This window comes from Microdochium trichocladiopsis (genome assembly GCF_020744255.1).
Source record: "Microdochium trichocladiopsis strain MPI-CAGE-CH-0230 chromosome Unknown B0I36scaffold_4, whole genome shotgun sequence".
NCBI classification, from domain to species: domain Eukaryota; kingdom Fungi; phylum Ascomycota; class Sordariomycetes; order Xylariales; family Microdochiaceae; genus Microdochium; species Microdochium trichocladiopsis.
The window spans coordinates 2,628,087-2,648,138 of NW_025763547.1; the positions used below are offsets into that span (position 1 = coordinate 2,628,087).

The 20,052-nt window shown below is 56.5% G+C and overlaps 6 protein-coding genes across 6 annotated transcripts; 2 read left to right on the forward strand and 4 right to left on the reverse strand.

The window, feature by feature from the left end:
- Positions 1-731: 731 nt before the first annotated feature.
- B0I36DRAFT_108476 (SAC3/GANP/Nin1/mts3/eIF-3 p25 family-domain-containing protein) lies at positions 732-2,925 on the reverse strand. The gene has a single exon (XM_046147844.1). The coding sequence runs from the start codon at positions 2,747-2,749 to the stop codon at positions 815-817; it is 1,935 nt and encodes a 644-aa protein (XP_046014221.1). The 5' UTR covers positions 2,750-2,925; the 3' UTR covers positions 732-814.
- A 2,856-nt stretch (positions 2,926-5,781) lies between these two features.
- B0I36DRAFT_362064 (uncharacterized protein) lies at positions 5,782-7,200 on the forward strand (the record flags this gene model as incomplete). The annotated part of the gene is made up of 1 exon (XM_046158589.1): positions 5,782-7,200. One exon carries the CDS (start codon positions 5,782-5,784, stop codon positions 7,198-7,200), a length of 1,419 nt encoding a protein of 472 aa, XP_046014222.1.
- Positions 7,201-7,942: 742 nt separating this feature from the next.
- On the forward strand, positions 7,943-9,710 carry B0I36DRAFT_321342 (2-nitropropane dioxygenase). The gene has a single exon (XM_046153686.1). The coding sequence runs from the start codon at positions 8,275-8,277 to the stop codon at positions 9,325-9,327; it is 1,053 nt and encodes a 350-aa protein (XP_046014223.1). The 5' UTR covers positions 7,943-8,274; the 3' UTR covers positions 9,328-9,710.
- A 734-nt stretch (positions 9,711-10,444) lies between these two features.
- Positions 10,445-11,755, reverse strand: B0I36DRAFT_321343 (uncharacterized protein). Its single transcript, XM_046153687.1, has one exon. It carries the CDS (start codon positions 11,719-11,721, stop codon positions 10,705-10,707), a length of 1,017 nt encoding a protein of 338 aa, XP_046014224.1. The 5' UTR covers positions 11,722-11,755; the 3' UTR covers positions 10,445-10,704.
- Positions 11,756-14,097: 2,342 nt separating this feature from the next.
- Positions 14,098-14,758, reverse strand: B0I36DRAFT_108506 (uncharacterized protein). The gene has a single exon (XM_046147845.1). The coding sequence runs from the start codon at positions 14,541-14,543 to the stop codon at positions 14,175-14,177; it is 369 nt and encodes a 122-aa protein (XP_046014225.1). The 5' UTR covers positions 14,544-14,758; the 3' UTR covers positions 14,098-14,174.
- Positions 14,759-14,974: 216 nt separating this feature from the next.
- On the reverse strand, positions 14,975-18,430 carry B0I36DRAFT_240380 (phosphatidylinositol-specific phospholipase C; the record flags this gene model as incomplete). The annotated part of the gene is made up of 1 exon (XM_046149758.1): positions 14,975-18,430. One exon carries the CDS (start codon positions 18,428-18,430, stop codon positions 14,975-14,977), a length of 3,456 nt encoding a protein of 1,151 aa, XP_046014226.1.
- Positions 18,431-20,052: the final 1,622 nt, after the last annotated feature.

Below are 20,052 nucleotides of genomic sequence, written 5' to 3' on the forward strand. Positions count from 1 at the left end.
GTTGAAGACCTCGCTTTCTGCGTCGTTGGTTCTCGAATCGTAGCAAGTTGCGCTCGCCTGGCAGTGGATCGTCGCTATTGGATGGCTGTTCGGAGACTGGCATTTCAGGAGCAGCGTCTCTGGCTGCAACCTTCTTGGCTGGCGGGACAAGCAAGGCCTCTTCAAGACTGTCCCTCCGTGGTCTGGGCTCAACGGCCGTCGGCAATGACGACCTGTGTTGTCGGTTGAGGTCCGGTTGTGACGTCTTCTGCACCAAGAGCTTTTTACTTTCCCGCATACTCTTCTCCTTGATGGCACGGGCCGCTGTCTCGCGCTTCGCCCGGTTTTCGGGCAAGTTCCACTCTCGCGCCTTCTCCTTTTCCAACTGAATACGCTTGACGGCCCTCCGCTTGCGAAAGTTGTCGAGCCACCGGTAGAAGTAAGTCACTCCTAGACTGTATTCGCGAAACTTCCGTGCCTCAGCCCATGACTTGTCATCCTCCTCTTTCCTTATCCTCTCCAACTCTGCCTCTTCGAAGTCATTCCATGTGCCTTGCAGGATGCTTTCAAGCATCCATTCCTCAAGATGTTCTTCCATCAGCCCACGATCTGCACAGACATACCATCTGGTAAGAAGATCCATGGGGTCCTTCTTGGGTTTCGGAGGCATACGACTCGTCTCATTGTGCTGCAAGCTCGGCGCCTTGGTTGAATGGGGGCCAAACAGATCTGGTTGCTTGGGAGTAGAGCTTTGCGTGGGCCGTTTAGACCCATCCGTAGCCGTTATGGTTGTCGCAGATAGATCCGTTCCTGGAAATGTTTAGCACTTGGAAATTTAGATTTTGCAGCGTATGCTCAAAGTTGAACCAAAGGAATCACAATATCTCTGGCCTAGAACCAAACAAGCCTCAAATGAAATGGACCTACCGGCTGTGAATGGTGCGGATTTCGGTGCGGTTGTGGAGGGTGGCGGGAATACAAATGACGGAGCATTTGGTTTCGGCTCGGAGGTTGTCGGGAAAAGTGGCGTCGGTTTAAGACTTTCAGCAGGTCCGGAGCCCGGAAAGACGAAACCGGTTGTGGCAGAGGAAGCGGCTCCAGGCAGAGCGGATGATGTTGGCTTGTCAAAGATGCTTGGCGAAGTAGAGGACGGTGGGTTCTGGGCCGACGAGAAGTTGAAGCCACCCGGCTTAGGTGGCGCGGGTGCTTGGTTTGACTTCTCTGCTTCGACCGTGATAGTCTTACCACTGGGAAGATTGCTAGAAGCCGTTGCAGGGCTGGCACTTGCAATGTTCGGCATAAAGGACTTAACAGCTGGCTTTACTGAAGCTTCAGCAAAGCCAGCTGTGGAGGCGAAAGTGGTCTTGTTGCTTGCTTGGTCGGTATTTGGCGGCGGCAGTGTCGAAAAGAAATTCTGTTTCTCGGAAGTTGGGACCGCTTGGGAATGAGGGGTTGGGAACATTGAGGGTCTTGATGAAGTCGTGGAATTTGGCGGCACTTCTTGCGCAGCTGGGGATGGCAACGCGAAAGGCGAACGTGCTCCGGAGCCGCTTGTTGTAGCGTCAAACGGCTTCAGGACCGGGCTATCTGTTCCAAGTTGGACATCAGATGAATCGTCGACGAAGAGGCTGTCGTTCTTGGCAGAAGCCTGCTTTGTGCTTGCAGGCTCCTCGTAGAATGTTGTGTATATCACCTCGGCAAGGGTGTGGTTCCCACGTTTTCGCTCTACAAGACTCTTCGAAAACATGCGTGGTGGCTTGTCCTCAGAGAGGGCCTGCCGTGCATTGTTGACGGCGTACATATGGCCATTTGCGAAGCCAAATGTGAAGCCTTGGCTCTTTGCAAACTCGATGGCTTCTTCTTCAGAGTCAAGTCGCAGCTGTCTCTGGATGACTGCCGGGGTCAAGTCGGTTGGACCAGTCTTTGGCCGCCAGTATGCTTCCCGCAAGATCTTCAGCATCAACCGCCTGACCTTTGGAAAATGGATTTCAGCGAAGCACGCCATCGTGTATGAGATTGCCGGGCTGGAGACAATGTCGAAGAAGGCAGAAATGATGGGCAACGCCATTTCGCTCGTCCCAGGTGGCATCAACGGCCCTTGCATGTCCCAGACGTTTTTGAGCGACTCCACTAGTATCGATGCTGTCCTGATTGAGTCTGAATCGTTCCAAAATCGGGCAGCGAAGCTCTGCACGACGTCCATCCAAGCAGGATTATCGGCCATGACGATGATGTAGTAGCTACGAAAGTCAGCTTCATGCTCACACTCGATTCCTTGCTTTGCACAGTCGTCGTACGCCTGCATGAGCGATATCAACGTCTTCTCCAGTTGCTCGTTCTCCTGCTGCGCGGAGAAGTCCTTCCCGGCAAAGTCAGGTTGTGTGAGGAGATGCAGAGCAGTGACGTGGAATCGGGCGATGGTTTCCAGGCAGTAGATATAGTCCTTCATCTCGTCGTGTCCCATGGCATATTCTTGGTAGATGAAGTCCTTGCGGATGGCTCGCGTTCGGTCCCATAAGAAGTTGTGTCGTGCTGGTAGTAGATGATCCTCGGGTATGAGCTCGTCGATCATGTAGTTCAAGGTCCGTCTGAGTGCGCCTGGCGAGCGTACGTCCATTGGTAACGGAGCATCCTGGCCCGCCGACGAGCGCGCATGTCGGGTGACCATGAGTTCGATGTTTGCCTGGCTCTCCCCATTGATCTCTTCCCGTTCCTCACGCTTCACGTCATGCTGTATGATTCGAGTGATTCGCTCCCAGTCCGGACACATGTCTTCGCAAATTCCCTTAAACTCAAGAGCGTCTGACAGTGCTCGTCGCTTGTCGGGATCATCGATCAGGTTTGCTTTGATAAGGCATTTTCGTGCTTTCTCGCGGTAGCTGATATATGCCTCCCGAAAGTTCTCGGCAGCCTTTCTCTGAGCACTACTTCCAGGGTTCGCCGGCCACTGTGGCGGTCTGATGTTGTCCTTGGCGAGAGCTGCATAGACCTTGACGGCCAGATCGGAATCCTTCTCTGTCGGTGGACGGATTGGCGCCCGCGGCTGCTGTGGTCTTGTCGCGCCATGCTGCGCTCTACCGCCTCGTACGGCCGGGGTATGTCGATTGGATGCGACATGAGGATCAGGAGAGTTTCGCGAGAACTTTGGTTCGCTCTGCCCGACAGGGTTGCCTTTCCTCTTTCCTATCGCTTGTGATACATTTGGCCATGCGGGCCTTGCAAATGGTGGATTTGAAGATCCGTTTGTCTGTGACTGGGACGGTGTACTGCTGAATGGGCTGGCATTCGCTGTTGGGGCATTCGCGGCTGCAAAGGGTTGCGGGCTTGGTTGCGCATTCGATATTGCGCCAAACGGATTCGAAGGTTTCGCTTGACCTGAAAAGGGGTTGGAGCCTGCTGCTGCTGGCGTGATTGTGGTTGCCGTCGGTTGCGCTTTTGCGAATGGGTTGCTGGCAACACTGTTGGTTTTTGCGCTCGCAAACGGGTTCACCGCTTGGCTCGGGCCGGATGACAGCTGGCCAAATGCTACACATTATGATCAGTAGGCAATATACCTTCATGCCAAATGCTGTCGGAGCCTATTACGGCTCACCGCCAGGCAGGAGCTTCCGAGAATGGGATTCGGTGGTTTCAAGGGAGACATTGGTATTGTTCGTCACCATGTATCAATTCGAGAATAGCCCTGAGCCTGGCCGGTCGGCGACGCAAGCCGCCTTTTCAACGCGCCTCGAGCGCCACGAGGTTGGAAGCTTGACACCAAGTATGACCGTCTCGGGCGCCTCGGCGTTGCTGATTTGTGCGATCCGGCCAAAGCGACAGGTTGTGTCATCCTCCTACATGCCTCTGGCAAGGCTGCAAGACGGCGTGATGACTCGCCCCGTGTCATCCATCCCCACGCACAGTATCGCAGTCCCTCGTCCATAACGACCCATGGTTGGTCTCCCAACATTGCATATTGTAAGGAGAGGTTGACTTACGGTTAGCAGGAGTGGTGGTGGCTCCGCCGAACCCTCCACCACCAGGCCGCTGGGCATCAAACATCGCCGAGGGACACGGCCGCTGACATTGGTTCGGGATTGAACGACTCGCGCGGATTGAAGCGATAGAGAATGGTTGTGTTGAAAGGTGCTGGCGACTGACGCCAGAGTCGCGTGAAATGGGCGGGGCGGGTAGCTCGAAGATTGTCGCGACTGGTGCTTCGGACTGGGGGAGCTCGACAGGAGAAGGCGCGCAGCGGAGGACGCGACGGACGCCGTGATGTGGCTCGTTTCAGGGATGAAGGGGGGAAGGGTGCAGCGGTCCGTCAGGACTGTCGTCGAGAGGAGGGCGTTGCGCCGGCGGGAAGGGCGTGATGCGTGGTTGAGCAGGAGAGCTGTGTTTGTCGCAGAGGCGCTTGCTTGACGAACGGCAGCTGTTTGGGCGGCAGCATCTCGCAGGGCAGACAAGCAGGGGTCTCGGCCGCATCCACTTTTCTGGCAATGGATTGGCCTCTGTGTGCTGCTGGGTGATTGCCCAAGCCGGACGGCATCAACGACAGTGTCAGAACTACATAGTATGTAGATTCGCCTGCGCAAAGGGATAATAAGTACAGAATCTACGCAGTGTCCCATGCAATCTATCACATGGTCGGGTGTTTGCAGTTTCTGGCTCACACAGCTCGATTCAATTGACTGTGCGGCGCAGCCAACAAGCAGCACCATTTCTTTTCATGTGCTTCCAGAAAGACACTTGCAGCACGACAAGGTCGAGCCAGGGCTGGGGGACGCAAACAGACATCGGGTTGGCCATTGTGAATCGTGACTCCTTCTGTCGCTCACGTAATTAGTCTTGTCGTGACTCCTGGCGGCGTTCAGTCCACCCGTCGGCTGGAAGGACCAGGCCAGGCGAGTCAGGGCTAGCACACCACTAACTCGCCCAAGCGCCCTCCATGACCTCATTGCATCATCTCTGCAGAATATGTCTGGCAGTGCCGGTATGGAAGAATATTGCAAAGCACACGCGAGACTCATCAGCGCTCTTGGCCGTCGAGCGACTGCAGTAGGGAATGAGCTCGCCATCTTGTGCAGCTACCGCCATCGTGCCCTGGTACCAGTGTTGTCTTTGCTGGGGTCTGGTCAGGGTGCAGTCATTGACCCGTCACCAGATTTTGACCTGCAGCCGCAAGCCCCCCTCGACTGCCGCTGACTGGCGTGTATGCATGCAACCCTTGGGAACCGCCTGGTCCCTCGACACTCCAGGGCTCTCATCCACCCCCGGCCTCAACCCCGTTGTCGCAGCTGCTCCTCAACAACCACTTCTCCCTCGCCCGTCTCATCGCACCCGACTCCCAGCCTCTAACCCGCGACGACACTCTTGTCCCCTTGGACGTCCCATCCGCCCCAAGCCCCGCAGCTCGCATCGTCGCCGCGTCCAAGTCAATCTCGACATCTCACTCACTACGACGGCCCAACCCTTTCGCAAGCTCTAGCTTTTCGACAACAAGCCCTCACCTCGCTGCATTCCCATCTCGTGCCGGACGGCCTGGCGCCGTCTATCCAGTATCGCCAGCGACCTTGAGATCAAGTATCCTGCCCATGGCAGATGCGCGAGCATCTCCTGCGCTTGCTGGCTTGATTCACTAGCCAGCATCAAGGTCCTGCCTGCTGCAAAGTGCAACGGGAGGCATACCAGCAACAGTCGCCTGTGCGCTCGCAAATCCATCTTGGCCCCAAAAGACAACACCTCGAGTCCTGCCGCTCTTCAGCGCTTCCGTCTCAATTACTGAATGAACTTGCCCGAGCGTCCTGCTCGTGCCCTCACAACATGGCATTCCTCGAGGATCCCCGCCTTCGGCAGCGATGGAACCAGATTTCACACACGACCGAGACGGTGACGGAGAATGCAGCGGCTGGTATCTGGAGCTTCGGCCATACCTACATCAACCCGTGTTTCGATTCCATCTCGGACGCATGTGGAGGCTGCGTTGCGACATGCTTTGGCGATCGCGAGGAACGCGCGCGTCGAGCCCGGGAAGGGCGGCATTCGCGCGGGGACGCCGAGTTCAGTTTTGACTTCTACGACGATTGGGACCAGGATCTCTATAGCGACGAGCAAGGTGGTGGGATCCTGCGCGGGTGGAGGAATGAGGACTGGGACCGCCTGCTAGCAGGCACGGGCAAGCGTCATAGGACTTCTGGCGGCGAGATAGTGGACCAGCCGAGATCCAAACAACGAGGGATGAGCTACGGGACGAGGGGAAATCCCAGTGGTGGCGGCGTGCGCAACACGGACACTCTTAAAGACGATCCTACGGTGATACCCAGCACTTCGGCCATTGGGTTTCTGGGACGGCTGCCGTTCAAGATAGGCGGCACGTTACGATACAAGCCGAGTGCGGCCAATCTGCAAGAGCACCCCGGCGCGTTTAAACATGAGTTCGAAGGCGAGCGGGAGCCACTGCTTGGCTCTGCTGAAGGTCCGGCTGACCAAGACGGGGTTGAGCTCGAGAGTGATGAAGAGTTCCTTGCAGAACACGTCATCATGCCATCAAGAAAACGCAGTGGGACGACTGGGAGTGGTGATACGAGCGACTCGTACCGGTCAAGAGGCGACCTGTTTCCCAGCGACGGAGAGGGCGAAGAGGACGCAGTACCACTGGACGACGATCTGGCGTCCGTGCTTGGCCATATTGATGACCGAGCCAGCAACAAGACGAGGAGCAGTAAAGGGAAACGGGTGGCAGGCAAAATGCATCGAACCGTCTCGAGAACGACCATCGACTCTGTCCACACAAGACCATCGATACGATCGCATCCCAGTTTCAGCTCGGACACACGAAGTCCCATGGTCGCGTCGATACCATCGCTTGCCGACTTGCAGCAAGAAGAGCAGACCCTGGAGAAGGAAGAGGCGCAGATGATTGAGCAGAAGAGACATGCAGCAGCACAGCTTGCGCTCCGCAGGGGCCTGAGCCGCGAGGATCTGACGATAGAATCTGTGCCTGAGGCGAGGACGGAGATGGTCAAGGTCGGGGAGATACCGGCACCGGAACGGGCCGTGGTGGAGACAATTGGCCGGAGTACGTCGCCGCCACCTGCTGCTGCTCATGCGGCCGAGGCGGACCGTGGCGTCGGGTCGCACAGGCATACAGACGCGGTGCCGCCGGAGAGCGCACCACCCAAGGAGGAGGACAGGCCGGGGTCGAGTGAGTTTGTGCCAGCGCGGCTGCCGTACTTTCGGTAGCATACCTTGCATTGTTTGTACATATATACCCGATTAGTAACCAATCTTTGTGCCTATTGTGTGGCGAGGCCACTGCGTCAGAATAGACTGGGTCTCCTGATCCATTATTGTCAGGAAAAGATTATGACCGTGACCTGGTCGCTTGTTCCGGACTTGTTAGCCTATGCTGCCCGTCAAGGGAGCACGGCGTGTGCTCGCAAAGCAGGCTGGTTGCGGCGGAGTTGGTAGGGCTGCCTCGGCTGGCCCATCGGCAGCTCCAGCTAAGCTGAGCAGGGGTCCAGCCTCTCTGGTGCACGGCTGGCACCATGGGCGCAACTAGTTTGGTGCCCCAGGATCTTGGCGAGCCCGACGAGAGCCGACTGTCGAATGACAAGAGATTTAATGGCAGCGCTTGGTCATGACTGTCCTGATTGACAACTTGTACATGGCTCGATCATGGGGCTTCCTCACTCGTGCCCTTGGGCTCATTCTGGCCGATGCGAATCTCGCAAAGGAAACACGACTCCTGCTCCACGGTTCGTGCTTCGCAATGGTTGTCTTTGCGTCGAATTACGCTCGAGTGCGGGTGGCTATTGCGTACAGGGCACGGAGCGGAGCAAAGTGCGCGCAGCAAGTGGTAATGCAGGGGACGCCTCGAGCTCGAGCCTCGGCATGTGGGCCTCCCCGCATGGGGGTGGGAACTGCCCCGGGCCAACCCCACTCGGGGGAGGCGACACACGCCGGGCTCCCGACTTGACCTTCCCCAAGAAACAGCATCCCAGCCCCGTCGCCGAGATAATCAGCAGCATCGCCGCCAATATCTACAGCCCTGCAGCGAGCAAGGGGCCGTCGGCACCTTCTGGCCGGTCTCTGTGTGTGTGTGTGTCGAGCCGAGGAGCACATACATAATACTCTGTAATAACAACAGCAAGAACACCATCAACAAAACAGACCTTTACCTTCGCTGCTTCCTACTTTCCTCTCCGCATCCCCATTATCCGACCATTACTATCTACCACCACCACCAAACCTCGTTCACTTCCCACATATACACACACGGGCCGCCGTCGTCGTCTCGTCCCCTCCTCTTTCACTATGGCGACCAAAGGCCCCATCACGACGCCCCTGACGACGCTGCTGGGCATCCAGCACCCCATTGTCCTGGCGGGCATGGCGCGCACCTCGGGCGGCCTGCTCGCCGCGGCCGTGTCCAACGCGGGCGGCCTGGGCGTCATCGGGGGCTTCATGTACACGCCCGAGCAGCTGCGCGAGATCGTTGCCGAGATGAAGGCCAACTTCAAGTCGCCGGACCTGCCGTTCGGGGTGGACCTGGCGCTGCCGCAGGTCGGCGGGAGCGCGCGCAAGACGAACCACGACTACACAAAGGGCAAGCTGGACGAGCTCATCGACATTACGATTGACAGCGGGGCGAGGCTGTTTGTCTGCGCCGTGGGGGTTCCCCCGCCGCACGTCATCAAGCGCCTCCACGACGCGGGCATCTACATTATGAACATGGTCGGGCACCCCAAGCACGCGAAGAAGGCGCTCGACCTGGGCGTCGACATGGTGTGCCCCCAGGGCGGGGAAGGGGGAGGGCACACGGGCAACATTGCCAACTCGGTGCTGATCCCGGCCGTCGTCGACGTCGCCAGGCAGTACAAGCCGCCCATGCTCAAGGGCTCGCCCGCGCTGGTGGTCGCCGCGGGGGGCATCTACAACGGCCGCTCGCTCGCGTCGTCGCTCATGCAGGGCGCCGCGGGCGTGTGGGTGGGCACGCGGTTCGTCGCGTCGGTCGAGGCAAACTGCGCCGAGCAGCACAAGCAGAGCGTCGTCACGGCCGACTGGGACGCCACCGAGCGCACCCTCGTCCTGTCCGGCCGCCCCTTGCGCATGCGCACCAACGAGTGGGTGGCAAAGTGGCACGCCCAGCCCGACAAGATCAAGGAGCTCACCAGCAAGGGCATCGTGCCCATCGAGTACGACATTGACCAGGGCAACGACATCGACCCGCCCCATCTCATGGGCCAGGTCGCTGGCTCCATCACCAGCGTCCAGCCCGCCGGAGTCATTGTAAAGGAGATGGTCGAAGAGGCCGTCGAGATGCTCAAGCTCGGCAACTCCTACTTGTCATCGCAGTCGAGGCTATGAAATTAGAGCGAGGCTTGACGTCTGTTATCATCTCGGGAGGGGGGTGTAGGCATTGTTTCGTGAGAACAGATTTTTTACTTTGTTTCTAGAGCGAGCAGTCAATTCAAGTTTCCATGTTTCTAAAGTATCCAAGATTGGAAGAGAGAAAAGAAGAGAAATTCAGCATGTGGCTTTGTGTGAAGAGGTGGATTTCTCTCAATACATATACCTAGGCATACATATCGTGTCGAGGCAACGCGATCCTGTGCATCCAGAAACAACATGTTCCTCGCCGCGAATAGCGCCGTGTATACCTGCATAGACTTACACGCACTTCGTCTGATCTCACAACAGCAGGCCCTGGTGGGATCAGTTCTCCGCATTTTGCATAAATATCACGACGCTAAATCATTCCACCCGCTGCCCCCCCATCTCTCTTTCCAAGATTACCCATATCCAGAATACACGGAACCCATATTAGACGAAGCAAAGCACCCCGATCCTCGGGACCGGGGAGGAGCAGCAAGCAAGCAAGCAAGCAAGCATTCAGTAAGCCCCTAACCGCCGTGCAGTCTAGCACTTTAAATCCCCCCCCTTCAAACACCCACCCAACAACCTAAGCCTCAGCCCAGCCCAGCCCAGCCCCAGCCGTGCTCACCCGCCCACCATCCACAAAAGATTACGCGCGTACGGTTAGCTAATTAAATGTTAGCTCTCGAAACCACGCGGCCAAACCTCCGATTATTTTGGTTCCATACCAGTCTTTTAGCGTTGCCACCCCCCCCTTCCCCCGCAAGGTACGTTATCGCTCACACACTTCCCTCTACGACCGAATAGGCAAATGGGCTGTTTTATTCGAAACTTTTTTTTTGTTTCACTCAAGAGGGATTGGGTTGGGTTAGGTTGGGTTGGGGGGGGGGGGGGTTAGGGGCGTTGGACATGCAAACTAATGAAAGTGGTCTGTATCCCTGGAGTGAGACTTTTTGTCTCTAGTGTGGTGAGGTGAGAGAAAGTGAGAAAGGTGGGCTTGACTCCTTGGAGACATTGTTCGATCCGATGATGGAGGGGGCATACAATATAGTTACGATGCTATTTCCATTCATTGTCAACGGAAGTCATTTACTTGTTTGGATAAATGTGCGTCAAGAGTTTGTAGCGTTGTCATGGCAAGCATGCCGTTCTCTGCGGTGGGAGTATGTATATGATTCAGTGAACTGTATGTACAAGCGGCCGTGGTTGCCCTTTGCAAGGTAACTGGCCTGAACTTCAGACATGTGCAACGCTCAAGTGGGATGCCACCTAATGGCAAGAGTGACGCCGATTCGGGATTGGGTATATGAAATGGGTATATGAGTGATCAACGCAATGCGAACTCCCCCAAACCAAGGTCCGGGACTTTCAGACCTGAGCAGAGACAAGAGAAACAGGTGTCTGAAACGTCGCTGTGGTGAAGCGCGGCTCTTTGCTCCACAGAGTCGGCAACGCCATCATCAGCGTCGCGAGCTCGTCTCTGGCATCTTGTTGACGTTTTATCGCAGCAGCATCGATCTCTTCCGAGCGTCTGCGACGAGGCGGCTCTGGCCGCGCTTTTGGCACCATCGGCGTCGTGCTCGCAGGTGACCTGATGGCCAGCTCCGGTATGGTCGCCCTTGATCCTTCGCTGACTTCTTGTTTCGATAGTTCTGCCAGGGTTTCGGCTGTGTCCTCCAGGACTTCTTCAGCAGCCACGACCACGCGGTCTTTGCTGTCCATGTCTCCGTCTTCGTCTTCGTCTTTGGCACGTGCATCCTCTTCCGCTTCGTCAACATCCTCTTGCTCGAGAGCCGCGGCATCTTCCAGGAGCGGCGGGAGAGGTGCTGTGAAGTCGAGCGTTTCGGAGCCATGAACAAAGACGAGTTCCCGAAGCGAGTCAAGGTCCAAGTCCCGCCACCACCTCAGAACCCTCCATGCACCCTCGGGCACAATGGCTAACCGCCGCGCGAATTTAAGGTCTGGCGTGCTGCCCCACAACGAGTTACAGCGCCCCTCGAGCTCGGCATTGCCGAAGAACAAGGTGTCTCTCTCGAAATCGATATAGATCTGAGGTTTCGATCCCTCGACTCCAAGAGCTAATCTGTAGTACTTCAAGGCTTCGTGCCGCGCCTCGGCATTGACGTGTAGCAGAGCTGGCGGTGTGGTGTCCGACCGCCAGCTTATCCGTTCTGTAGTCGAGTCGTCGTAGCAGCTCGCCAATACGTCCGCGAGTGAAGTTGGCAAAAGAGCTTGCTGCTTTCCATGGTATGGGGACCTGATGGCGACCAAGCGTGGGGCTGGTATGGAATAGTGCCATATCTTGATCCGTATCTCAGGGGGGAGTAGACCGAAGGAGGCGAAGCAGCCAGTGTTGGCAGTCTTGTCGGGCGTGGTTGGAGCCATGATATCGATGACAGTATACTCAACTAGCTATCAGATGCCTTGATAAGACGATTAATTTGAAAGAAACGAGCCGGGGGCCCCTGGTCGTATATAATCCAGTTTGGGAGGCCAAATATCTTGTGTACGCCGCTACAGCGAGTCTCACATGGAGCTGTCCTCTAGTCATGTTCTGGACGCCTACTCGCTCGTCTACACCACGTGGCTTAGACCAAAGTCTAAATGCCGCCTGGTGGTTCTGGGTCTGGGCGGATGACGCTGGCACTCTTACGTGCTAAATGGTGGCGCGAGTCACTGCGCCATGCAGCTTCTTGGAGATGAAGGAGTCGTCTCGACTCTGGGCTAAGAAGGAAAAGGGGGGTTACACCAAGCTGACCTCGGATCCGACTCGCCACTTGTTGGGCACTCCGAACATTGCCGCCTGACATTGCACTGCACTTCCTGATGTCTCGAGTCAGAGAGGAGAGCTGGGAAATATATGCCTCGGATTGATCGTTGACACAGTTGTAAGTGCGAAAACAGATTCCACATTGTGTTCGCCCATTACAAATTCTGTTGATCACAACAAGGCATCAACGGTCAAGCACAGCACATTCGAACGAAGCTGAGCTATCCTCGGGACGGCCGAGCCTGTACGTGTTGTCAAACGATGGTGCGGCTGGTTTGCACATGCACAGGCGGGAGGTGGCTTGGATGAGCAGTGAACGCAATCGCTGATGTGTGGCTTGGGTTGGACTGACAACAGGAAAGAGCAGAGCAGAGCAGAGTTCACGAGTCGCGACTGCTGTCGCAAGCCTCTGGGTCGCCCAGCTTCAGCTCCCTCGCTGCTGACCGACTATTACGTCTGCGCGGCCCAGGTGGCCAGACGCGCTAAGGACGTGCCTAAAGCTGTCGCCATTACGACTGGACTGCATATTTTTGGCGGAGCGGCCTGTCGAGATTGGTTCCGAGCGTTTTACGCGGAGGATGTAGACTTTCGGAGAGGGCGCCCTGCAGCGCTTGGCTGGTCGCACGATGCCTTTAGTCCAGCTGGCGGCCTCGTCCTTAGTCTTCCTCGCGTAGCGTACGTATGCATGGCTGGGCACCTGCAATTACTGCACCAGCTGTTGAGTCTGGCCTCGTGGGCCCGGTGAGTATCCGAAGGCCTGGGCCTGGGACTTGGGAGGCCGAGTTGTCAGACTCCAACAACATGTCGAAACACACGAACACGACGCGGCTCACACCCATCGCTGTCACTACTGCCGCCTGGCCGCCAGGTCCAGCCTCTCGTTCAGCCTGCAAGCCCCCAGAACCTCGGATTGATAACGGCCATGACGACCCCGCAAACTTTGTACGACCGGCGCAGTGGTTTCGACGGGCCTGGTGGACAGACGAACCAAGATTCTCTGTGACGGTTTGGCAGGTTGAAAGCTGCCCACGACGTCACCGATGCAGGCAGGGCTCGTGTGCTCGTATACAGCGATGCCTCGTGTGCCCTGTGACGCGGAGAGAAGGCTGTGACCAAGGTAAGCTTCGGGACCGGTCAATGCGGGTCGTCCAAGGTTGGGACGAGGCGGCTGGACCGAAACGTGGGCGCGCGCGCGCATTCGATCGTCTTGTGCAAGCAAGTCAGCAAGTAAGCAGGCAAGCAAGCATCCACGTGGAGATTTGTGTGCCGCTGCCGTCTCGGTCGTGCCCGTGCCCGGGCCCGTGGGAGGCCTTTCCTTTCAGCTGGACGTGGTCTAGACTTCGCCATGATGCTGACTGGGCCAAGTTGGCAGAGCCTGTTCCTGTCAGGCCCCCCCTCGGTCTGGCCTCCGTTAGCTCAACTGACCTGTGGCTGGCTGGCTGGCGACACGGGAAGAAGCCAGCTGATGATATGTTGAGAAGGGCCGGGTCAAGTGTCCACCAGAGCTCCCGGTGCCCAGACGATTCTCAGGCTGGCTGAAGTACTTGACCTATATGTGTGTTTGCTGCCTGTTTGCTCCGATGATGGCAGTCGAGCAATAGGTGCACTTCAGTTCTCCTTCAAGAGCTTCCACACCTGCACAGTGACCCTTTTCTGTCATTTCTGCTTCTAGGCATCCGGCCATCTCTTATTTTCATAAACGGGGCCACAGTGAACGCCATGCGCCAGGCATGTGCATGATGCTGGTGCAATACCGAAGCTTGTTTCCCACGAGGACCGCCCCTGGAAATATCCAGGCCCAGTGAAAACAACGAGCAGGAAAAGATGATAATCGTTTCCTTATAATTTCTGGCATCGCCCCCCTTCACAGAGCCTCCAAGCATACGCAGGCATCATCACGAAAGCAGAAATACAATGACAAAGGCCCGCAAGTCACAATTGCAGACCATGGAACAAGCGCAAGGCAACATGAAGTTCAAGGCAAAGCACATGGAACCACAGCCGGTAACGGTTTTTCTGTCATGAATAAAATTCGACACGGCCCATCTCAGACCATCCAGTGCCGTGCCTAACAAAAACTCCCTAATGATGCTATCCCTGGATATGATGTGATTGTTGTGCCTTCGCCAGTGGTTCGCCCTGTCCTTGTCCGCGCGCGTGGAAAAGGCCTCGAGGGTATCGTTTTGTATCCTCTAGCCTCGCGACCCGGCGCACCAGCCACCACGCGGTTTTCATCCCGAAGCCAAGATGTCAAACTCCATTGCTCGTAAAACAACCCCCAAGGAGCCCCTCGCGTTTGGTGCCCCAAATGCCAAATAGAGAAACCAGCAATACAAAACACCCAGTGCCTTGAGGTATAAGTCATCGCTCCCGGCCGCGTCTGGAGGCGAACCATGCGTCGCCTTCGTAACCAAAGAAATCCAAAAGAAATTCCCATAAACACCACTCTGCATGCTTAACATAAACTGTGAAAAAGGGCCTTAATTCCCGGCGAAAGTTGTGCTTGCAAGCGACATGGGAGAGACTCCGTGCAAGACCCTGACTTTGGCGGGCGACGAATAACCGTGGAATCCTTGTGCTGTGCTGTCCGAACATCTATAGTCGTTCTCCAAAAAGACCATAGGAAAATTAAACAATATTCCCTGTACGCCAGCCACTCCGAGAAAATGCTCCAGAAACGTGTCGTTCAGAGAAGCCGTGAGGGTATATGCACTTGGCAAATACCCTTTCCAAAAGAGTTGCTGATGCCCTGATTGCGCCGATTTCTGATCGATGTAAAAGCGAGTGTATATGCTGCCCGGTGGTGAAACAGTGAAGAAACGCGATTGTTGTACACAGGAAGGACGAGAGAATTTCTGCACCTCATATTCAGGTGCCCTCGTATGTCGTTCGTTCGACTTGTTGCTTTTCAAAGCTGCCCTTTTCAAAGCTTGCTTTGTCGATGACGCTCTTGTTTGTAGCTGCTGCTCGGCTGAAGACGGTTCGCACATGTTTGAACTTGCCCACGGGTGCAGCCTGCACCTCACGGTTGACGTAGACACTCGTGGCCGGGTCAACTTTGATCCCGCAAAAGAGTGTCGAAAAGAGGAACTGGTCGCCGTTCGAGTCTAGCAACGGCAGAGTTCGGTAGCCTCGTTTGAGGTTACTCAGTTTTGCGGTATAGGTGCCAAGGGTGATGTTTCGGTCATGGACCGTCTCTCCGTCACCAGAGAGCTTCACGCTCCACTTGATGAAAACCAGTTCCGGATATTTAGTAGTGATGTTGAACGGGAAGTCTGTGTCAAAGGTGGGATTGAAGCCATTGCCACACACAACAGGGGTATGGACTTTGAGGGGGGTGTCGGTCAAAATCGGGATACCCGCCATACTGTCATGCTTGTCGCGCTTGTCATTGGCATGGAAGATCTCGACCTCGACATATGGATCCATCGTGCGGTTCTGAGGCAGTGAAGCAGGTCGCATTAGCTGCTGGGCTGAGATGACACTGATGGTAAAAGTCATGTTGGCACGCTCAAGCTTGCCGACAGCATCCGGTGGCAAGGGGCTGTGGAGGATGCGGAATTCTCTCATCGGCGAGGGCTTCAACACGTAGCCGGACTGATCCGTGCCCCCATCGAACATGGCTTGGTTCAACTGCATGCCGCGGTCAAACGTCTGCCAGTTCAGAGCCGCCATCTGGACGCCTTTCCTCCAGTACATCAAAGGGTTGAAGTTGTTGGACGAAACTCGGTTGAATTGTGGGTAAACACGCATCATGAAGCGCATGTTGTGCCGCTGGAGGGCGGCCTTGGATTCGGTAGCCTTGGTGTGCTTGCGGAATGTGCCTTCCATAAAGGACAGGATGTGATTCGCCTTCTTGCAGTTCTCAGACTCGAACCCCTGAAACTTGACCCCGGAGCAGTAGACGCCAAGCTCGCCGAGAGACTTGACGATTTTGCTCGTCTTCTGCTTCTGGCGTTGGCGGTCATCGTCGCTCTCGCCTTCACTGGTGCTGCTGCTGACCGTATCGTGGACCTCCCCCTCGTTGATAGTGTCTACACGTTTAGCCATGGTTCTGCGAGCGGTCTGGCTTGGGCCAAGCAAGGGACTAGAGCCCAGCTTCTGAATAGGGATACTGCTGTTGTCCAGAGCCACCGGCTTGGCAAAGGGCGATGTCAGGCTGTTGCCACGACGACGGCCTGTCGGTTCGGCATTGCTAGGTCCGCCATACTTCTCGGCGGTCTGCTTGACTTTGATGAGGACACGGCCCATGAGCTCTGACGGCGTCGGGAGCTTATCCGAGGCAGGGTCGAGGGGTGCTGTCACGAGGCGTACCCCAAAGATCTCCTTGATCGTCTCGGCCATGATCTCTTGTTGCTCTTTGTTACAGTGCACCTCGAGGGAAATCCACAGGGGAAACGGGCTGGCAGTAAATGCGTATTTGTTGATTGTGAACATGACTTCGCGGAATGATATGGGATTGGTTAGGGCCCATCCATGCTTGACGGTTGGCTGACCGTCAGATCCGTCCCAACAGTCAACCTCGACACTACGACAGCCACGGACGAGTGTCGTGATGTAGCCCTCGAGGGACGAGTCATCGGCGACTTGCCGCCCCACAAGATACGTGTTGTGTGAGCTGGATATAAAGTACTCATTGATTGGACGGTCGAAAGAGTATGTCGCGGGAGCCGCGGTGAGCGTGCAGTTGTCCTTCGAGGTGAGATAGGCGGAAAGCCCCTGCTCTGTGAGCCTAAGTGCCCTCATGTCAGGTGTGGCGGGCTCCAGGGTACGGTTTCGATAACGGCGCGCGTAGTGGTTGAATCTCGACTCCCAAAGATCTGCATTCGCCGCAACTTCTTCATCTTGCTCTTCGTGGAGAAACGCGGCAAACTCCGGCCAGGTGATGCCTCGCTCCGGATCAGCTGCGATCGACAGGTAGATCTTTCGGATGTCGCCGCGGCGTTTCATCTCGCTCACAAGCACTCTGAACTGGGCGTAGTCGAGCTTTCCTGTCTGGTTGCTGTCTGCGATTATAAACTTGGTTTTCAAGTCTTTGAGTGGTATGTGAATGTGTAGATTCCGGCAGGCTCTCTGGACGGCGGAAAAGTCCATCACCTCTTCTTCTGCCGTGTGATTTCTGCCTTCGAAATGCTTCAGCATTTCGTTTTGCCAGAAGTTGAAGACGGCGCCATCATTGAACGCCATCAAAGAAGCCATCTGAACTTCACGGTGCTTGGAGACCGAGTCTAGCGAGGTGACCCAGTGCGTGAATGTCTCTTCGTCGTCCGCGATGAGATGCATGACCTTGGCCCGCGACTTTTCCGCTGACGCGTAGAATATGCTGAAGAATCGGCCTTCTTCTATCTCGGCAATGCCATGGTCAAGGCGTGTCTGCCGGATGTCTGACCGCGTCCTGATCTCCTTGATGTTATCGATGTAGAGACACTTTTGCTTGTTCTTGGCTGTCCAAATGAGTTTACCAGTCTCTGATTCCAGTGTCAGCACGACGCGCTTGAGCCTGTTGAGCTTGTTCTTCTTCGAAACCTTGCTCATCTCCGTACCCTTGATCAGGGCAAGAGGTATGATGGGTGCCTGCGGCGTGTCGAAGAAGGGGCCGGAACCTGACATGGATGCTGCGGTGCTGCCGGACGATAAATCGCGGATCATGCTCTCGCCACCAAAGACAGACGGGGGTGAGGTAAGGTCGAGGCGCTCATCTGCAAACTCATCGTCAGAGTCGATGCCGAAGGTGAAGGGATCCATTGGCGGTGCCGTGTTGGTACTGTCGCTACGACGTCGCATGATCCCTGGCCCAACACTTCCATCTCGACTTCTCGGCGCCACCGACGATGTGCGCCGCGGCCTGGCTAGCCGATGAGCGCGGTTCGAGAGTCGCCTCATGAGACCCTTGCCGCCGACGTCGTTCTTTTCGGCCAAAACGCTGGCCATTGCACTAGGCGGAGCAGTACTGGGATGCGTGAGAGAATTGGCGCTTGGTTTCCGCGACAGCAATGCCTCTCCCAGAGAAAAAGGTGGCGGGATGGGAAACTGCTCGATATCCCGTCCTCGGTGGTAGTCCGGCGAGGCATTGGCAGAGCTGCTGATGGTGAACCCCCCGGCTTCCGGAGACAAAAGTGGCGAGTCGTTGGGGAACATTGCAGGAGCTGTATAAGATGCTGGATATGAAGATGGCGCCGAGGTTGGCTGGATGGTAGGCTGGCTTGTTGGATATTGGTGGGTACGGGCACGCCTCAGTAGAGCATTCTGAGCGGCCAAGATGGGTGTGCCTATCGAGGTCTGCGACCCGGAGCGGACCCGAGGGCTGTATGTTGTGGAAGCCATGGTTGCGCTGGCTCGTCTTGTGGACGTTGATGGTGAGGGTCAGAAGGTTCAGACCAGCTGCAGGATATATAGTCTGACCAAGTGGAGGACGGGGGTGTATCTAGGAGTAAGTCATCTTTGGCATCGCCTTTGCCAAAGCTGGGAGATCTCTATCAAGTAGGTGGACGACGGCTACTAAACGGGCTCAACGTCTACTGTCGTAACAGGGTCGCGAGCTGGGCGAGCGCGAGCCTGGCATTAAGTAAGACGAGCCCGCGTGGGAGTACTGCAAGGCAATCGGAAGCCTGATAGGATTTGGGGTGATGATGAGTCCAGTCAGACTGCATGCAACGACAAGGTACAGCTGGAGTACAGGTACGACCAGGAGACCGCGACACCTCTGACCACGGGACCTCTGGCAGCGCCGCGACCACTCGCTGCGCAGAGCGACGCAGGCCGGAGAGAGGGCGTCGCCTATATCTGGTGGCCCGACCAGTCCTCAGAGGGGGCTGATGAGCTGGCAGTTCTCATGCAGGTGGACGGTTTGGGCCGTCACTCGTTGGGGGTGACCGAAGGCCTGGAGTAGTCAAAACGTGGATCCTCGGACAGCACTGCCGTACGCCTGACAGGCGCTGCCCCTGGCCAGGCAGAGACGTCTTTGCTCCAGGGACGTGGACGAGGAACCCTGCAGCGGCCGACTGCACATCCAAATGCAGAGATCGAGGTGGCCTTTCTGACGGCAGGTGCCCACAAGCGTGGAGCGGTGGTGCTGGGTGCTGGTTTGAGCTCCGTGTCGCAGATGCGCAGTTACCGGTCTGGGAGCTGACTCGAGGTGCTGGATGGGCGAGGATGAGCTAGCACCAACTGTGGGCAATCCTGGGCCTGCCTTTGGTCTGTGGAGGTTCTAGAAATCTCAGGTGCGAAGGGCACGGGTTTCACCGGCGCTGAGGCGTGCACTCTTCGGTGGCGCGTGGCGAGGAGCTGCGAGAGAGAATATGCGGCTGTCGCCAAGGCAAATTTGACGCTCGAAGGCGTTGCTGTGAGCACAGGCGCAGGCGCGAGAGGGTGAGGCGCAATTTGCAAGGTCGAAAATGTGGTGACTGCTGGCACACCGAAGCCGGTGGGTTATGATTCCTGCGTGGGCAGGCGGCTGGTCTGGGGCGGGCAGGCGGGCAGGCTTTAGTCTCCTCCCTGCTCTCTCAAGTTTGCAGACTTGTCGGTGTGCTTGGCTGGACTGGGGCAGAGGGGCACACTTGGCCGGTACGCGGTTATGGTCTTGCTTGATTTGATGCCACCGCAGAGGAGAAGAAATTTTGCGGATGCTTGCGGGCAGGTGTAACAGCTCGAGGCGGTGCTGGCTGGTAATTAGTGGGTGAGGGAGCAGGGCGTGGGCGGAAATGGTATGGCAGGTATATACTTTATGACGAAAGGGAGCACGAGCATTTCAGTCGCAATGTCGAAACGGTGCAGACGGACGACGGGTCACGGCACGTATTAGAATGACCAGGCTGGCGGTGCTGCTGGTCGGGAAATTACTGGGTGGGAGCAAAGGGATCAGACATGGCCTGACAGCTATCGCTGGGCGCCCGCCCGCCACCCACTGGCACAATAGACTTGCCTTTTGGGCCAGGGCCCCCAGGGGG

Excerpts from the sequence above, each read along its gene's own strand:
- B0I36DRAFT_108476 (XM_046147844.1), bottom strand. The coding sequence starts at position 2,749 with ATGTGTCCGGACTGGGAGCGAATCACTCGAATCATACAGCATGACGTG.
- B0I36DRAFT_321342 (XM_046153686.1), top strand. The coding sequence starts at position 8,275 with ATGGCGACCAAAGGCCCCATCACGACGCCCCTGACGACGCTGCTGGGC.
- B0I36DRAFT_321343 (XM_046153687.1), bottom strand. The coding sequence starts at position 11,721 with ATGGCTCCAACCACGCCCGACAAGACTGCCAACACTGGCTGCTTCGCC.
- B0I36DRAFT_108506 (XM_046147845.1), bottom strand. The coding sequence starts at position 14,543 with ATGGGAATTTCTTTTGGATTTCTTTGGTTACGAAGGCGACGCATGGTT.